This window comes from Rattus norvegicus, chromosome 9 (genome assembly GCF_036323735.1).
Source record: "Rattus norvegicus strain BN/NHsdMcwi chromosome 9, GRCr8, whole genome shotgun sequence".
Lineage (NCBI taxonomy): Eukaryota > Metazoa > Chordata > Mammalia > Rodentia > Muridae > Rattus > Rattus norvegicus.
In genome coordinates, this window is record NC_086027.1 from 24,622,664 (window position 1) to 24,642,287 (window position 19,624).

A 19,624-nucleotide genomic window follows, 5' to 3' on the forward strand; every position below is an offset into this window, starting at 1 on the left:
ACTCTAATGTAATATCAAACAGCTACCACAGCTCACATCAAATGGGTCCATTTGCAGATTATGATCTACATGCATCATATTGTTTTAAGACAGTGTTGCCCGAATCCTGTCCCCAGGGTAGACTATGCAATGCCTACCCTCCACTTCCCAGTGTCTCAGTGATAAACCAAAGGATGTTTCCTTCAATTTTTACCTCCGAAGATCAATGAATTTATTGGGGTTCCTTGTGGAGCATGGGTGAGAGACCCCTGACAAGCACATAGGTCATTCTAGGAAGTCTTCAGTAGATATGGACCATGGTGTCCCCAGAGCCACATAGACACGGTCCTCTTCCCCAATCTTCCTGACCTATGTACTCTATCACTCCACTTAGCACTCAAGGCCACATGCAATTAGGGAAAAATTGCATATAAATGCCCAAGAGATGTATCTGGAATATTTGGTGATGGTCCAATGACCTGCTCCCTCCAAGAGTGAACGTTAATAATCAGCTAGCCCAGCTATGATCTGTGATGATCTTTTTGCAAGCAGGTAGTTGGGCTTAGGAAGATAAAGGCTGTTCAGCTCTGAGGACAGCACTATACATCAAGGGGGTGGAGTGGGGGCAAAACCGCATATTCAATGTTTCTAGCACAGTAGCAAGAACAGCAGCCAGAGTTTGGGAGAGACCAAGGCAGGAACTCAAGCATCTGCTTATATCGTATACATGGTCAAGAGCAAGGACAGGATATGAACATATTTTCTTGCTCTATAGGGCATGCTCCACTCACTTTCTCTACTCTTACACAGTCAAGGGCCTCAAACTAGGGAATGGTGTTATCCACAGTGGACTGGGTCTTCCTACATTAACTAACAATGAAAGCAATACCCCACAGACAGACCCAAAGGTCAACCTGATTTAGATTATTCCTTGATATGCTTTCCAAAATGTCTCTAGGTTATATTAAGTTGATATTAAAACTAACCAGTACAGTCAGGTAGTGGTGGCACATGCCTTTAATCCTAGCACTCAGGAGGTAGAGGCAAATGAATCTCTGAGATAGGGACCAGCTTGATCTACAGAGTGAGTTCCAGGACCACCAGGGTTACACAGAGAATCCCTGACGAGAGAGAGAGAGAGAGAGAGAGAGAGAGAGAGAGAGAGAGAGAGAGAGAGAGAGAGAACCTAACCAGCACACTGCCCCTTCCACGAGTACTTTGCCTACATACTTTAAGATATCTTGGAATACTTCCTAGGTATAACTTAGGAAATAGTATAGTGTAAGCATAGATGTTGGTCCTCATTTTCTCTGAGTTAAAACATTTCCTCCTGCAAAGAGGAAGGAGAATCATTAGATTCCCCAAAGGATCTATATTAGTCAGGATTCTCTAGAGTCATAGAGTTCAAGGAGTATCTCTATATATTAAGGGAATTTATTGGAATGACTTACAGTCTGCAGTCCAACTAACCCAACAATGGGCAGCTGAATGGGAAGGCCAAGAATCTAGTGGTTGCTCAGTTCCAAGAGGCTAGTTGTTTCAGCTGCTCTTCTGTATGAGCTGGAATCCTGAAGAAGTGGTTCCAACAGATGTGCTGGCAAGTAAGTGCAAAGAGGTGGAGAAGAGTTTGTCTTCCCTCTTCCAATGTCATTATGCAGGCCTCCAGCAGAAAGTGTGGCCCAGATAAAGGTACGTACCGTACCACCACACCTGAATCTGAAACTTGCTTTGTCTTAGGCTGGCCTTGAACTCAGAGATCTGCCCGATTTAGTCTCCTGAGATTAAAGGCCTGTACGACCTCGGCTGGGCCTAAGCTTTTCATGGCCACTAAGCCACAAGATCCATGTCAGAAGCCTGTGTCTTCCAGTCTCAAGATCTGGATCACAGGTGTACCCTGAATTTCCAGATTGTGGTTCATTATAGATGTAGGCAAGTGGACAACCAGAAACAGCCATCACAGAAACCCACCAGGCATAGGAAGCTCATTAAGCTACAAGACCCTCTCCTCACCAGGCCCCTCTCCAAGGTTACACAAGCAACAATGCCAGGTGAGAGAAGACTGGTGGAGCTGAGCGTGTGAAAGGTGCACGCAAGTCAGGCAGAAGCTGCAGGAGTGAAGGGTTTTATGGACTGTCACTCATGCAGGGGTGGGCCTTCTGGGGAATCAGCTGTCTTTGAGTCAGCCATGTTCCTGTAAGTAACTTTGATAAACTCATTTCACTATGGCAGATGTGGTTGGGATCATCTCTTGGATCTGTTCCCCAGCACCTTATCTGGTATGAATATAGAGATTTGCCCTCACCTCTCCAAGAAGTGTCACTTGGTTGAAAGCTAGGTCTCAATCAGCAAAAGACCCTTGAGTTGTTAAATGATTCTAGACTATTATAGAAGGTTCTCAGTCTCAGGAACATCCTGAGGCCACAGAGGCCACATATTTGTTCTCTGGGCTTGCTCTGTCAAGAAATTGGTCCAGAAAGTCCAGGCTGGATGTATGCTTTATCAACAAGGCATGACAATGATTTTAATAAACCCTCCACATCTGATGTCACACACTCGGTTTTACATGCACAGCTGTTTCTTCTTCAGGGAGGTGACCCTGTCTTGGTAACGCCTTACTTGTGCATATCTAGAATTCCCAAAAGTCAGTGCCCAGACTTCAAAGGAAAACAATTTCTGGTATTCTATAACTGATATTCATTACAATGTTTGCACAAACTTTGTGGTTTTTTTTAAAGAAAAAAAAATTTTTTTTAAAGAAAGATGGTTTGAGTCCATCTTCTCAACTCATCAGATTTAACTCCAAATAATTTGCTTATTTCTCCACATTCTAATCTCCATCCTATACACAAAAGCTGAACGCCACTCAAAATGCTATAAACAATGGACTCTTGTTTCTAGAGATGCCACGGAAAATACACCCTTTGAAAAGGTGAGTGGGAAAGCAGGGTAAGTGAGTTGATTAGTTTGGCAATTTGACACAGCTAGGGTCATCTGAAATGAGGGGACCTCCATTGATAAAGTGCTCCCATCAGACTTATCATGGTCAAGTCTGTGGGGCATCTTCTTGATTAATGCTTTTGATATGGGAGCGCTCAGCCCACTGTGGGTGGAGCCACCTCTGGGCAGGATAAGAAAGCAAACTGAATAAACCACTGAGGGAAATAGTAAGGAGCTTCTCAATGGTCTTTCCATTAGCTCTTGCCTCCAGGTCCCTGCCTTGAACTCCTTTGATGATCCACAGAAAGCTATAACATGTGACAAACCCTTTCCTCCCATGTTGGTTTGGTCAGTGTCTTAGTTAGAGTTATATTGCTATGAAGAGACTCCATGGTCATGGCAACTCTTATATGGGAAGCATTTAAATGGGGCTGCCTTACAATTCCGAGGTTTAATCCATTATAGTCATGGCAGAAAGCGCGGTGGCACACGGGTAGACATGGTGTTGGAGGAGCTGAGAGTTCTACATCTGCATTGACAGGCAGCAGGGAGAGACCGTGAACCTCCAGTCTTGGTTTAAGCTTCTGAGACATCAAAGCCCACACCCCAGTGACATACGTCCTCCAGAAACCACACCTACTCCAACAAGACCACAGCTCCTAATAGTGCAACTTGCTACAGACCTAGGGCAGGCCATTTTCATCCAAACTGCCCAGTTTAATCACAGCCACAGAAAAGTAGGCTAAGACAATGAGTTCTCACTGAGGATCAATACGAATAGCAGTGAAAGCCAACCTTCACCACATTGGGAGTCCAGATGTCAACAAGAGGCTGGGCAGAATGGTGTTAACAACCTTGGGACCGCTTACCGCATTCCGGAAGTAGCGGGTTTACTGCCTACTAGTAGCTAACTGTCCATCTGACATGGATATGTTAAATGCATGTCCCTTCAATATCTAAAACGGTTAGTCGAGGAGCCAAACTCCCTTTCCATCATATAACCCCTGTGAAGTCTGGAAATCAGCCACATGGTGCTAGTGTGTATGTGTGCGCACGTGTGTATTTGTGTGTGTGCTGTGTGTATGTGTGTATGTTACAGGAACACATGTGTGTACAGGTATGCAGGCCAAAGGAGGATATAGGGCATCCTATTCTTACTCTCTTATTCCCATGAGACAGAATCTCTTAGGGAACCTAGAGCTGGCCAGTGAATCTCAAGAATGCCCCGTCTTAGCCACCTTCCCCCATGGCTTTGAGGCTATAGGTACCTGGCCACACTCAATTTGGACACTGGTACTACTTGGGTCCTCACACCTGCACCACATGCACTAAGCCATCTCCTCAGCCTCCATGAGAGACTTTTATCAGGAAAGAATAAAACACCAGTGAAGAAAAGAGTGGAGGCAAATTATCACACAGAACCTATAGCCGCCCCCCGCCATGGGATCTTTTGACTTGAGACTTTTAGGGTTCAATATGAACAGAGCTGTCGAGAGAACAAACTTGAATACTGGATACCTCCCAGTGGCTTATCCCTGTTAAGTTTCTCACAAACCACTAGTACAATACTCATTAGATTTGAGTCACACTTAAGGTTCAAGTCACGTGATTGGAGAGGTACTGTCCTAAACTCATGACCCTAGGAAGACTGCGTGTGTAGATGTTACTGCTGATTCTGATAAAAAGTTACATTTTTTTTCCTGCCAAGATGCAGAAGATTGTTCCCGTAAAGAAGTCACAGCAAAAAAAAAAAAAAAGTGTATTTGTTTTTTATTCTTAAAAAAAAAATGCTGTCTAATAACTCAGGTCATTTTTTCCTCTGTTCACAATGGCACATAAGCCACCTTAAAAATCTATCCCTCATGACCTTAGTCAGCTGTTTTTCATGTTAGAAGATGAATTTAGAAATATCCATATGAACAAATATGATCAAAGTGTAGTGAATCTACTTTTTAAATGTTTTTTTTTTACATGAGAGATACACTTAATTAGGCTAACCAAGAGAAACCAAGAGAAGTAAAATACCAGAGCCAGTCAAAATAAATAGCATTGCTGTGACTATTAATTCCTAATTTGAATTTCCTGGAAGCTGGTGGAGGGAGAAAAAAAAAACATTGTGAGTTACATAATCCTTCCAGTGAGAAAAATACCAGTTCTTTGAAGTGAACAGAGATTGCTTGGCACCAGTTCCTTTAAGAAAACATCACATTTTGGCTGGAGAGAGGGCTCATAGCTAAGAGCACTTGTTGCTCTCTCTCAGAGGGCCCATGTGGGTATTCAGGATCCACGTGGTGGCTCTCAACCAACTGCGACCCCAGATCTAGCGGATTCAACAGGCGTGCACATGGTGTTCCTACATGCAGACAGGCAAACCATTCACACATACAAAGTAAACTAAGCAACCTCTAGAAATCATGGCATGATCCTTATATGGGAACAGTGGACACATGTGCTCTACCACAGATGTGAAAGCAGTTTCCACATGCTGCGACAAAGTAAGTGTCCTTAAAGCCCATGGCTCTCCAATGAATGCACTGCTCTATAGTGATGCTGCAAAGGGCCTGTTGGTCTTCCTTCCAGCTTCCAGGGCCATGAGTTGACTGCTAAGCTCTTAAAAAATTTCGTCCTCATTTAAACAAGGAACAGAGGGCCACAGACTTGCACGGTTGGGGGAATGAAGAATGGGCAAGGTATACTAACTTTGATCAAGAAGTCTATACCTCTGCTCCATCCATCTCACCCCAGTCCCACTGCAAGCCCATAAATAGGTGGTGGAGGTTGCACTGGAGGTCAGAGGTCAACAGCGGGTGTCTTTTGTAATTACTCTCCCCTTTCTTACTCAAGGCAGGATAGCTCACTAGGAACTCGGATCCATCGAGGCTTGGATTCCCTTCCTCTGGGCTTCCCAGTCCCTTAGCCCTCAATCTCATCCCGCTCACCCTGTGTCCCATATGCTTAGGGTTACAGCTTTGAGCTGCCCCAACCAGCTTCATGTGGATGCTGGGGCTCTGAACTCAGGTCCTTGTATTTGCTCAGACAGCACTTTTCTCACTGGGCCATCTGCCCAGCCCCTTTACAGTGAACTGTTCTAACCTCACGCTTTTTATAAAAAGGGAACTAAGGATTCCTTGACAGTAAGTTGACCATGATCACGAAGTTAGCCTGCAGAGAAGACATGTTCCACCAGCTTTTGGATCGAAAGCCCCATTCTTGGTTCCTCTGTTTCCCATGAGGCCCACACCTTGTCCAGAAAACCATGACATAGAACATGGTTGATTTTCCTACAGCTTTCTGACATCAGACCTCACCAATGGACCGCAAAACTAGGGTATCCTATAAAGCAGGGTGCTCTATGCACAAATCCTCTTTCAGGGGCCTGTGAGATGGCTCAGCAGATAATGATACTTTGTTAAAATAATATAATAAGCCATTTTTTCCTTTCCCAGTCCTGCTCCCACAATGACAACTTAAATCAAATACTTGTTAATAAATAACTAGGCCATGATCTTCTGCTCATCTCTGAGTAGCTTGTAACTTATTTAAACTATTCTATGCCTACCATTTGGTCAGGTATCTACCATTTGGTCAGTTCCAAGCCAGTTTCTTCCTTCTCATCTCCTCAGCATCTCCCTCAGTGTCTCTCCTAGTTCATCCCCTCAGTCCCTTTCCCCATCTCATCTCTCTTTTATCTCTTACTACTTCCCAGAATCCACTCTCTTCCTGCCAGTGTCCCACCTCCTATTTCCTGCCTCAACTCATTGGCAAACAGTTTTTTTTACTGACAGGTGATGTTCTCTCTACAGTACCTACTGCCAAATCTGGTGATGCCAAAGCTGAGTTTGATATCTAGGAATCCACCTGGGGGAAGGAGCGAACCAACTCCCACATGTTGTTCTCTGACCTCCACATGTGCGTGACATGAGCATGCTCACAGATCACACGGTAGCAGTAGGGCTCGGCACTCAGTGCATTTATATCATAACTATTCTATCCACTGAACCTAATATCAGCCCTGCATGATGGCTGCCCTAGTAGAGGTTTGTTCTTTTTATTTGTTGGAGGGAGAAATGTTGAGACAGGGTCTCACTATATATCCTAGACTGGTGGGGACTCACAGCAATCCTGCTTCAGCTTCCTTAGCAGAGTATTATACCTCTTAGTTAAAGTTCCTGACTTTCTTTGATAATCTCTAGATGGGGTCTGGAGTAATAAAATGTAGACCAGGGAGAAGGAAACCAAGAAGGGTGAGGGGAAACCGAACTATCTTCAGCTCCTGAGAGCAAGGAAAAGAACAGGGAAGAAGCTCACCCTTCCCCTGGGTTCCATCTCCAACACTGTCCCTTACAAAACCAGTTATCGTTGATGATGTAACTCAAGAATGCATCTTCAAATCAGTGGGTCTCTCAAAAACCGACTGATGAATAATTCATCTACTCTGTATCTCTTGTGTACTTCTCAGAATATCTCAGAAAAAGTAGAAAATGAAATAAAGTGTGCTGTCCACCCGCTGGCGCACCTTGTCCTTGGCTCAGGGTAGCAGGCTCATAGCCTAGAGGACTGGGTCTACCTTTACAAAGTCCCCTTTCTCACTGTAGGAAGGGTACTCTCAACTTCTTCAACTCATACCAGTACCATTTAATGAATGAAAGAGTGGACCTCAAGTTAGAGCTTATACAAAGAACATGAAGAAGATTGTCATTTTAACAAATGCACAAACAAACCATGCAGTAGCATGGAGGTAAGGGTCCCATGTCCTCTGACATCATCACAAGCTAAATGGAACATGGCGGCCATTTTCCCAAGTGTCAGCATGGATACATACTTACCTTCTCTTTGGCAAAAAAACCAAAGTGGCCTCAACTCTGTTGCCATAAGGTTTAGTTCTTTCCACTGCCACCATTATATGTGGGACATTTTAAGTAGATTGCCAGCCTCTTGGGCTCCAGGGGGGTCACTCATTACCACAGAGAAGCAAAATACTAAATGTGACTCAGGAATATTCTAGTCTCTTCAATAAAGGTTAAGGTTGCAGGGAAGGTCTTGCTATAGCTTTCAAATCTGCCCCACACTGGGCAGATGTCTGGCAGGTGTCCCCTGAGTGATTAGCAATGACTCATTAGATTCCCAAGCACCATCCAGAGGTGAAAGAAAACAGGACTCCACACTGAGAACAATGACACCCACTGTCCTGCCACAATTTAAATGGCCTCGAAAAATAACAATGTCACTGTAAATAAATGTCACTCTTACCCACTAAGAAAATAAACACAAGGCAAAGAAGTGAAAGTCCGTAAGTGTCCCTTGAATATACTCTGAGGAGTTTGTCCCTCATTTGCTTCAATATTTGAAGATGGCACCTGGATGTTAACTCCAAGTGCAGCCTCTATAGTTCACACCATTCTCATTAAGAAGGCCTTAAGGAGTCAGTCTTATGTAGAAATTTCAAACACTTTATAGATATGTTTGCACCCTTGCATTTGGCTTGAGTCTTGCTGTTGGTTGGCCTGAGTTCTGTCCTATGCCATTCATTTGAACATCCCATGCTGATACAGCTAGCTTTGTTTCTAGAACCCATTTTCTTTTTTTTTCTCTTCTTTTTTTTTCTTCTTTTATGGGATATTTTCTTCATTTGCATTTCAAATGTTATCCCCTTTCCCGGTTTCTTCTCCTGAAACCTCGACACCCTATTCCCCCACCCCTGCCTCCGTGAGGGTGCTCCCTCACCCACTCACCCACCCACTGCCTCCCACCTGCCCACCCTAGTATTCCCCTACACTGGGGAATGGAGACTTCACAGGATCGAGGGCTTCTCCTCCCATGGATGCCCGACATCTGCTACATATGCGGCTGGAGCCATGGGTCCCTCCATGTGTACTCTTTGGTTGGTTGTTTAGTCCCTGGGAGCTCTGGGGGTCTGGTTGATTGATATTGCTGTTCTTCCTATGAGGTTGCAAATCCCCTCAGCTACCCCAGTCCTTTCTTTAACTCCTCCTTTGGGGACCCCCATGGATGGCTGTGAGCATCTGCCTCTGTATATGTCGGGCTCTGGCAGAGCCTCTCAGGAGACAGCTATATCAGGCTCCTGTCAGCATGTTCCTTCTGGCATCCCCAATAGTGACTGGGTTTGGTGACTGTATATGGAATGGATCCCCATGTGTGGCAGTCTCTGGATGGCTTCTCCTTCGGTCTCTGCGCCACACTTTCTCTTCATACTTCCTCCTGTAAATATTTTGCTCCCCCTTCTTAGAAGGACTGAAGCATCCACACTTTGGTCTTCCTTCTTCTTGAGCTTCATGTTGTCTGTAAATTGTATCTTAGGTATTCCGAGATTTGGGGCTAATATCCACTTATCAGTGAGTGCATATCTTGTGTGTTCTTTTGTGATTGGGTTACCTCACTCGGGATGATATTTTCTCGTTCCATCCACTGGCCTAAGAATTTCTAGAATCCATTTTCACGAGTTGAGTTTAGAGATAGGAAGGCATGGGGCACCTACAGATTCAGAGCCCGGAGGTCCCCTCTCCAGACTCTAGCTGCTAGCACAACCTCCAGTTCCTGTCTTCTGGGCAGAAAACAAGCTACACCTCTTTTTCTTTGAAAAGGCAACCCTTCGTGTTTAGCATTCCTGTTTTTTTTTTTTTTTATTTCATTTCCCGGCATGTGGGTACCGGGGGAAATGAACCTCTGTCCTCTACAAGAGCATCAAGTGCTCTTAGCCGCCGAGCCACCTCTCTAGCCTGACAGGTTGGTTTTTATGTCTTAGAGCTCTACCATCAACTGTCCGGAATACTTGGGCCTTGACATGTTTGGGAATCACATTTTGGGACGTAGATATTTAATGCAGTGCTACCTGTTATGTAATGGCAACCTCCTCATAATTAAAAACAAGAAGGCTGCTGCAGAGAAAAAGCATGAATATTCACACGGAAAGAGATTCACCTCTGCTCTGCTCAGATTTAAATGGAATTGGGTCAAATGAAGCTGGCTTCCAAAATGAGTTGCAAAGACCCTTGGGTTTTAGAGATTTTTTCCATAGCCTAGAACTGTAGACAGGGGCCACCTCTAAACAAGGTTTTATGTTCCCATGCTGCCCTCCTAACCAAAGTGGAAGCCAATCTAACCTGCAGACATGAAGAGAGCAGCAACTCAGATAGAACCTTGCACGGTTCTTTTGTCTATCTTTATCATGTCTGCGGTCTCAGTCTGGACCACGTTTACTCAAAAAGAAGAAACTGGATCATAGCAGTCAAGCCAAATGAACACTTTCAATATTAGTGTTCCTCTGGCTTCCCACAGTTCATCAAGATGGTTATTTATGAGAAGCACAAAAATGAAGAGATGCAGGACTGGAGAGATGGTCCAGTGGTTAGGAGTCGACACTGCTCATGCATGAACCCAAATTCAGGTTCCTAGCATCCCCTACCTGCAACAGGGGCCTCACAACTGCCTGTAACTCCAGTTGCAGGAAATCTGGCTCTGTCTTCTCACCCCCCACACACATATATGCATACATAATTAAAAATGAAAATCCTTTTTTAAAATGAAAAGATGTAGAGCTCTGCCTCCAAACTCATGGCCATGGGGCTAGAATCCGTTTGAAATCATAATTGGTAGAAATAGAAATGCTTCATAGTTTTTGAAGAATCACATGAGACAATGAATGTGGTAGAAAGGGTGTAGGATATTATTTGGATCTGGCACCATCGGTCTCTGCCACTTAATGCTTGTTGGCTTATCCTGAACTGGTCTCTCTGGGTAAACTGAATTCAAATAGTGTCTGTGTATCTTATTCATCACTGTACCCAGAGCTAACTACCATACCATGCTGGGAGACAGTACTACTTAGTCAGCATTAGTGTGTGGACTCTATACATGGCAGCCCCTGCATCCTGGCTCAGTCCTTGGCAACTGCGAGATCGAGGCAAACTGCATCTGAATGTTTTTGTCTGATAATGAAGATAATGATACTATCAACCCAGATAGACTCATCTATTCTACAGCAAACCCTCCAGTCCCAGTAGCCTGTCAAAAAGCTTATTGTGTTTCTTTGGTCTTACTGTAGTTTTTGTTCACTACAGGTTGGCAAGAATCCTTCTTTCTACTGTGATTATCTAAACTCTGACACCCAAACGGCTTAAGCAGGCATTAGATAGCACAATGCCAGGTTCCCCGGCTGAGTATAGGTTAGATTTATCAGAGTCCAACATCAGGAATTAAATGATTGGTCTAGAGATGACACAAGTCAGTTCTGCGTACACATTAGACCAAACAGCTCAGCAAGGTCAAAGCTATAGAATCCTGCCACCTGCTTAGGAGGTAGAAAAGCAGAAAGAGCCTACCCTAGGAGGTTTAATGTTTATAAAACACATGTGAAGTCGGCTGGCATCTCAGAACATGGCTGATACACTGCTGTTATTATCATTATCATTATTAAATTAAAAAGATGTATATGCTTTAAAGGCCATTACAAAGTCGCCTCACTGGCTTCTCCTTACTCAATTGACTTTAGATTAATATTTTATTGCAGTTCTTTTCCTCTAAAGGTCCTATCATGCAAGACTCCACAGCCAGCGGGATCCTGAAAGGCCAACAAAAGCAGGCCACACTAGAGGCAAATGAACCCCATTAACTTTCAGGTACTGGATGTTTTGAAGAGTTCAGTTCTAAATGGGTTTCACACAAAAATATTTATACTTCAGGCTGTATCATGCAAACACCAATCTGTGTTTGTTGGTTTCGGGTGCCAGTTTTCTCCAGCGCTGGTTATCCTTTGTGTTATATAAACAGCACACAACCATCTGGCCCACAACAAGCCACGCTGAAGACTGGGCCTACTCACCACCGAAGCATCAAAGCAAAACAAGGGCTTTCTGAATTCTGCCTGACTGAAAATCAGAGGGAATGCCAAAGCCCTAAAATGCTTTTCAAAAATGTGCATCAGGTGATAGAGCAGAGAATGCTAAAAGAATGGCAGAAATGTGCGTAGGAGAATACTTCGACAGAAGCAAACATGGCCGGACCATGCCCTATGCCAGAGCCTATAATATGAGCAATCCAATTCAGTATTTCCTGGCTTACCTAGAAAAAGACAGAGCCCTAGAAAAGGCATCTCAGGCACACGGGAACACGGAGAAGAGACTGTTAACAGGCTGTTTATAAGAGAAAGCAGAAGTCTGATTTTTTTTAATGCAGCTAAGAAACTTAAGATGAATACTTTACAATAAGTGCAACAACAGGCTGAAATCAGACACTGATATCCAAATATCATGATTCGAAGGCAGACCATAGGAAAGTGTCAGGTCATGAGGTCATGACTAGTCACGTGTTACACACGTGGACTGTTGAAATGAGCACCATCTCTCTGCTAAAATCCCAGGCTACAAAACATGTCTTGCCCAACACAATTCACAGTCACCTCCAGCAGCTGTACTCACAGGAAAGCACAGAGGACTAACGATGTTTTCTACGTCTTTTCTCTCAGTCTAAAGTTAACCCCCACTCTACCAGAACACCCAAATGCTCCATCCTTTGGAGAAGGTGTCCATCATTTGACTTTTGTGGCTCAGATCTATGGAATCTGGACCCTGTGGAAATGATTTCCTTGTAGAATAAGGTATAAGTATCCTGAGTAGGATCACGGAAAACCTGGGTGGGGGTCTAGAGAGGTGACTCAAGATGGTGGAGAGCATGTACTGTTCTTCCAGCAGACGTGAGACCAGTATGCAGGCCCTGTGTTGGGTGGCTCAGTGGCTCCCGAATGCCTGGGACTCCAGTTCCAGTGACTTTAAGACTCTCTTTAGGCTTCCTCTGGAACCTACATGCATGTGACACATATGTAGATAAGAGGCATATATACATACATAAAAATGATTCTTTTCATTTAAAAAGATCATTGAAACACCAGATGATCATGTTTGTTTCCTGTTAGTGCGCAACAAATATCAGCAAGGACACAAAAGGATAGTTTGTGTTTACAAGTTGGGAGAATACAGGCTTACAACCAATGATGCTTTGAGCCTGTGGTGGGGCAATATTTCATGGCAGAGCAGAGTCATTAACCTCATGGTTGGTCTGCAACAGACCTGAGAACTACTATGTACTTGAAAGGAAATCTCCCAATTACCTAGAGTTGGTTTGTTCTGCCTCTTAAAAGTTCCACACCCTCTCTATTACCACTCTAGGCTATAAGCCTTTAATACAGGCACTTCCAAGAGACGTTGCTATGCAAACACTAGCCACATCACATGTTTATGTATGATAACATTGCATATATTACATTACATGCACCTATAGCATGTATTACATATAAATATGCACACTGTGTGTAATATGTGTACATACATGAATATTTGACTAAATAAAATAATCTAATCTACATCAGATTATTTAACATTCTAGAAATTTTCCACAATTGGTGGCTGTGAGAAGGAACCAAGGTAGAAGACTTCCTGTCTGCTTTACCAAATATGATGATGTAGCTACTGGCCGATGGTGAAATGAGCCAGAGAAAGCTCATTCGTCAGCAGGGAAAGGCACTTGCCCCCAAGTATGACAACCTGAGTTCAATAACTAAGGACCACATGATTGAAGAAGAGAATGAGAATCAACTCCTGTAAATTGTCCTCTGGCTTCTACATACACACACACACACACACACACACACACACACACACACACACACACACACACTATACATACATATACAGATATGCACTAAATAAATAATGTATTAATTTTTCAAAATTCACTTCCTTAGCTATAAATTAGTATCATAATTATGTGATACTGGTTTCATTTTATTACATCATTTTATCAATTGTATTATCAAATTATTCCAAGACTAAATTCTAGCTTGTACTGCTACACAATAACTTTGAGATAAATATTGAAAATATTTTGCAACCCATTTCCCAATCACAACTCAGAAGATCCAGAAGATCCACACAGACATGGGCCAACCTTCCCATAAATGTCTGCCCCTAGGCCTTTATTCTTCAGGGTTCAAAATTTAAGCTCAGTTGATCAACTGAAGTTCTTGAACTGCACACGTGTACCTGTTTTCTCCAGCTTAAAACATCCCATCCTAGAGGGAAGGCCATTAAGACTAAGGAAGTTCTAAAAGGAGGCTCATTAAGACTCAGAGAATTCTACGGGGAGGCAATCAAGACTCGGGAAATAAACAACTCAGACTTCCCAGGAAATCCCTGAAACCTACTGTTTGCAGAAAGACACTCCTTCCCCAAGGGTATATGAATAGGGTGGACTACTGAGGAGTTGAAACACTTTCCTACTTATCAAGCTGCCTGCAGACATGCAGTACACTCCAGGGCTCTGGCTTTCCCGACTTGCACCTGTGCTGAGGTAACTTTCAGTGCAGTTGCCTTTGGGTCATTTCAAGCCCTGTAATGTTACCCTTGCCCACACTCCTTTAAGTAGGTCTCAAAAACCCATTTAGGTTCACCAAGACGGAATTGTTACATTGTCATCAGTTCTCTGTCCCAGGGGTGAATTTGTTCACATTCCTCCAGGACACAATTGCACTTCTAAAAATATCAGTACCTTCCTAGGTACCTATTGTTTCAACTGACTACCAGTATTTAATCATGAAAGAGTAGAAGCCTCCCCTAAGCCTCCAAGGAGAATCCTCTTTACTGTGACACTTGGATAAATGGAAGGCACAAGGAGAAAATGGAGAGCCTTATTTTGTTGTTCATGGCAAGTAAATTCCAGAGCAAACAACCCACCCTGAACAAACGATAATCTGTCCTATAATCTGCTTTCTAATCCAAGAACGAAATCCCTATTTCTTCACGGCATGAACTACTTTCCTGCCTTAAATAGCCTGTTAATCATGGGCCTGAAGCTTCTAATCACAGATAATTCATTGCACTTCAAGCTATTTTCAGCCCACAGTTTCAATTGTTCAAGGCCAAAGCGATATTGCTATATAGTGTCTTTAAATGGGTTGAAATACCTGCTCTCCACCCATACACATACAATGCTTTACTCCATGGCTCATTAAGAACAATCACAAAAATATCACTAAAACTCAGAAACCAAATTTCCAATTAACTGTGCTCAGTCAACAATGTCTGGACTTCAGAAATTTAAAGAACTAACATTTACAAAATGGCAAATCAGAAAGTGTTCCCATCTCATACAAAGCCACATGCTTTAGTTAAGAAATAAAGGTCATTTTTCCTTCAAAATACCAATGATTACAGCATAGTATAATGGTAAACATTTATACATCAGCATCCACATCTATGCAGGAAGGTTGGACCCATCCAGCTATCCCATGTAAAAGATCTGCAACCTGAAATAAACTCAAGAAGAATCCCCAAATGGAATATTTACTGCGATTTCCAGGAACATTTTCACCATCACAAGTTGGCTTCTTAAAATGAGCAACCAGAAAACACTTATTCAAACTCAACCTTGTTTCACAATCATATCAAAGTACCATTGTTGGTGAGCAGTGAAACACAGTATAACAGCAACTACCAAGGTACACAGGAGCAGAGAAAACCTCAGATGGTCTGCTAGCTCTCTTCTGACCATCCCAGAATAGTCACCACACTGATGAAGGGGTGGGGGCAGGGGTAACATTTTGGCAGAATGAGTGGAAAGAAAGCTTTTAAGGGTTTAAAAAATCTGCTCAAGTGCCTCTTATAGTCCAGATCCTGTACACTACTTCTTCTGTTAGCAGGACCTACAAGCCACTGATGACCGGGTTCCATTCCATACAATCTCATCCACAAATAGTCAGGCACACCCCCACCTCAGCGGCTACCTTATACTGGCCAGACCTTTCCTGGTGCTGATAACCAATTCCCAAGGCAGAGTCGAGGAGACACATCTAAAACCTTTCAAAAGATCAATGTCAAATGGGAAAGGACGCTGTTGTCCAATTCCCCCGTGCTTCAAAACGTGTATCTTACCTTGCTCTCTTCTTCTTCAAACACGGACTGGTGAACATTGCAGGCAAACAATGAGTTGGGGAGATCATTGAAGTCGGTGAGTGCTTGGAAGGCCTCTTCAGCAAAACACTGAGTGACAGCCCAGTCTCTGTCTATGCAGCAGAGGAAGAAAAGTCCCCCATCTTCAGGGACCGATGCCTGCTGCCCTAGGCTCCTCATTCCAATGAAGTAGGCGTCTCCCCTCATCCCTGAAGAGGCAAAGACAGATGTGTGTTGGAGTCAAACAAAATTCTTAAAACTCTTGTTTGTGGGGCCCAGTTCCGTGGTGGGGGGAGCTGAAATTAAATTGATTAAAAGGGCACTCACTAAGACCACAAGTACCTACTGAGTTCCAGGCACTGTTCTAAGTAATTTGTATGTAATGTGTGCATTACATGACAGGCCAGAGGCCATACTGAATGTCTCTTTTAGTTGCTCTCCATATTTTATTTGAAACAGGATCTCTTACTGATCCTGAAGGCTGTTGATTCAGGAAGACTGACCGGCCAATGAGCATTAGGACTCCACCTGCCACCCCACTTGCCCCCCAAGTGGGGGCTACAGACATGTCCCTCCACTCTTGCCTTTTCTTGTCAGTGCTGGGACCCCAAACTCAGATGGTTGTGCTTGCAAAGCAAGCCCTTTACTGATGGAGCCTTCTCACTCTGTGCTCATGAGGTTCCGTGAGCTACAATTTGTATGCTATTGCCTCTTTTGAGCCTGAAACACACTATGGGACGAGGTTGTTTGTAATGTCCATTTTTGTTACAGAACCCTGGTGGGAATTTGTTAAGTGTGATGATTTGTGTATGCTCAGCCCAGAGAGTAGACAGTGAGGCCCTGTGGGCATGGGCTTTAAGACCCTCATCCTAGCTGCCTGGAAGCCAGTATTCTGCTAGCAGCCTGCACACGAAGATGTAGAACCCTCAGCTCCTCCTGCACCAGTCCTACCTGGATACTGGCATGCTCTCCCCATGATGATAATGGACTGAACGGTTGAACCTGTAAGCAGGCCCAGTGAAATGTTATCCTTGTCAGAGTTGCCTTGGTCATGGTGTCTCTTCACAGCAGTAAAACCCTAAGATAGTAAGCAATATTTGATGGCAACACTGCATTATATATGAAATCTGAGACAAAAATTTCAAAAAATTCAGTAATTTGGCTGAGCAAGATGGCTCAGTGAGTAAAGGCCTTTTCTCCTGAGCCAGATGATCTGAGTTGGATCCCTGAGACTCAAATGATGGAAGGGAAAACCCAACCCTCACAAATTGTCCTCTAACCTCCAGTTGTGTGCTGTGACACACAGGCAGGCCATCTCTACCCCTCCCAACACACACCTAAAATGAACAAATATAATGTGATACATTTTTAAAAATTAAATAACTTGGTAATGAGCCTTATGATAAATCACTATATCTATGGCAAACAAAAATACAATACAATTAATTTTGTATCTTAAAGTTTTCAGATAAGCAACGAGTGCCACACTTTCTGAAGTTAAGGCAAAAATGCTTATTTTAAATAGGAATATAGAATAATTTTAGGCTTAAATATTCTATAATCCAGTTCTATAGTTCTAAATGTAAAAATGAATATTTTTAATTAAAAGGAAAAAAATACCTAAACTATATCAATATAAAGGAAATCTCGCAGCTCGACCACTCATTTCTTATATTGTTATTCCAGATGTTTCACACATAGTAGTGCAATAGTTATTATTTAATAACTACTTTTGCTAAGAATAGCGAAAGCGTACTACTTTTATTAACAGTGTATCGGAAGACTAAAATGTCATTAGAATCTAGGAGACTAGAGCACAAATCACTGTCAATCCACCTTAATCAAAAAGTTTCAACCGAATCAAAACTGGTCCCCAGATTTTGTCAGATGAGCTCTGAGACTCATTCAATTATTCTTTCGCCAAGGAAAATTAAGATTCATAGCTGAACAAATTAAGTTCAATAAAGCCGATGGTAAGCCGCATTCGCAACTCCTTCCCATCTATGTGAATAGCTTGCACTTCCATCCCCTCTGGGCAATGCGCTGATCTTCATGAGATTTTATTTTAAGCACCTTACTTTGAATAAAGACTTCGAGTCAATGCACTTTGGGTGAGCAGCCTCCACTTCTTGAATGGAGAAAGACTTCAGAAGTCAGAGCTTTGAACAAAGGAACCCTAATCACCCCAATTTCTCCTTCCATTCCATTAAGTGACTCACTTCATACGCTGGGGAAAGCAAAGGATGGTTCAGCGACTCCATTTATTCTTGTAACACGAGAGCAAACACCTCCCCCTGCCTCCTTGAGTTAATTAGGAGAGTCTCACCTTCCCCTGTCCCCTCTGTCCTTTATTAAAACATAAACAGCCGTGAAGATCCCTCAGCTAACTTCTCCCACTTCCCACTCAATGCTCTCTCGCTGGAGAAGCCGAACTGTACATTCAGTTTTTCTCTTCTTCTGTTCTGGTCAATGTTTCTCTAGGTCCCGCCCACATAGCCTAGGTCCGCCCCGCTGCCCAGCCACACTATTTCTTCAGTTTATGCAGAGTGGATCCTGGTACCTCATCTGGAAGGTGGGGGAAGACTAGCTCATCCTTTACACCCAACAGACAAATCCTTCCAAGGAAACAGTAAAAGCTAACATGGGGTTTGTGAGAAAGCGTGATTTGGCTCAACCCTTCCTTGACTTTTACCTGACCATCTCCTCATTTCCATATTCCTCCACACAGAACTCCTATGCTGTCCTCCCTGGAAATAAGCACTCCATAACCTGTCTCTCCATTGCATATTCCTCCAGGAATCTGCTAGTGTCTTGTGGCTTCAAGCTGACCAAATCATATAGAAATAGCTGTTCTCCAAATACAAACATCTCCTTACTCCTTAGGTAAAATCTGTGCTGGGTCAAAAAGATGACATGGTAAGTGGAGGTTGTTGCCAGGGAAACATGAGGGTATGAGCTCAGTCTCCAAAACTCAAGTAAACATGAACGGAGAGAACTGAGGTCTCCGCAAAGTTGATCTCTGGCATCCGTGGGAATACTGTGGCATGGCTGAACATGTGTGTGCACATTTATGCACACACACACACACACACACACACACACACAAAGAGAGAGAGAGAGACAGAGACAGAGAGACAGAGACAGAGACAGACAGAGATGCAGACACAGTCGCAGACGCAGACACAGATGCAGACGCAGACACAGAGAGGGAACTGAAAGCTGAAAACATTTATTGAGCTAGCAATGCTCCCTTACATTGGGCCTGATAACCCTGCTGTGTAAAATTTGGTTACACTCATAGAAAGGAAATGCAATCGCATTAATCTGCCTTGATTAATTGTAATTATTTTTTAGCAAAACTACTTTCTTTCTAGATACTCAGAAGTTTATAAGCGGTGTTTTTTTGTTTGTTTGTTTCGCCTTTTCTAAATGTAACATCAACGTATGTTCTAAAGTTATTTCCCCTATCTGTTAACTTTATCATCGCTTGTTCTTCATTACACTTTTGTAAATATTAATGAGAGTAATTCTTTTGAAATTTAAATAGAAACATTGCTTTGCTCTTTTTTAAATAACCAAGCATCACAAAATAAAGCAAAAAAAAAAATCAGATTGAAGATTCACAGGGTCTAGGAAGATGCGTAGAAATAACCTGGGAGTGCAGGGGAACTTAGAGAAATCTGTCTCCCTGAGGAAGATGACTTCTCCAGAGCCTTATCTGGGGCAGAAATATCCTGGATTTCTTGCCT

The 19,624-nt window shown here is 43.1% G+C and overlaps 1 protein-coding gene across 3 annotated transcripts in view; it reads right to left on the minus strand.

Annotated features, from left to right (window-relative positions):
* Rcan2 (regulator of calcineurin 2) overlaps window positions 1-19,624 on the minus strand; it is a 217,374-nt gene that overhangs the window by 165,803 nt on the left and 31,947 nt on the right. For all 3 annotated transcript variants that reach the window (XM_063266599.1, NM_175578.4, XM_063266600.1), the window contains exon 2: window positions 15,858-16,084. In XM_063266599.1, the coding sequence (XP_063122669.1) occupies window positions 15,858-16,082 (225 nt within the window). In that variant the 5' untranslated portion in view covers window positions 16,083-16,084. The remainder of the gene's footprint in view (window positions 1-15,857; window positions 16,085-19,624) is intronic.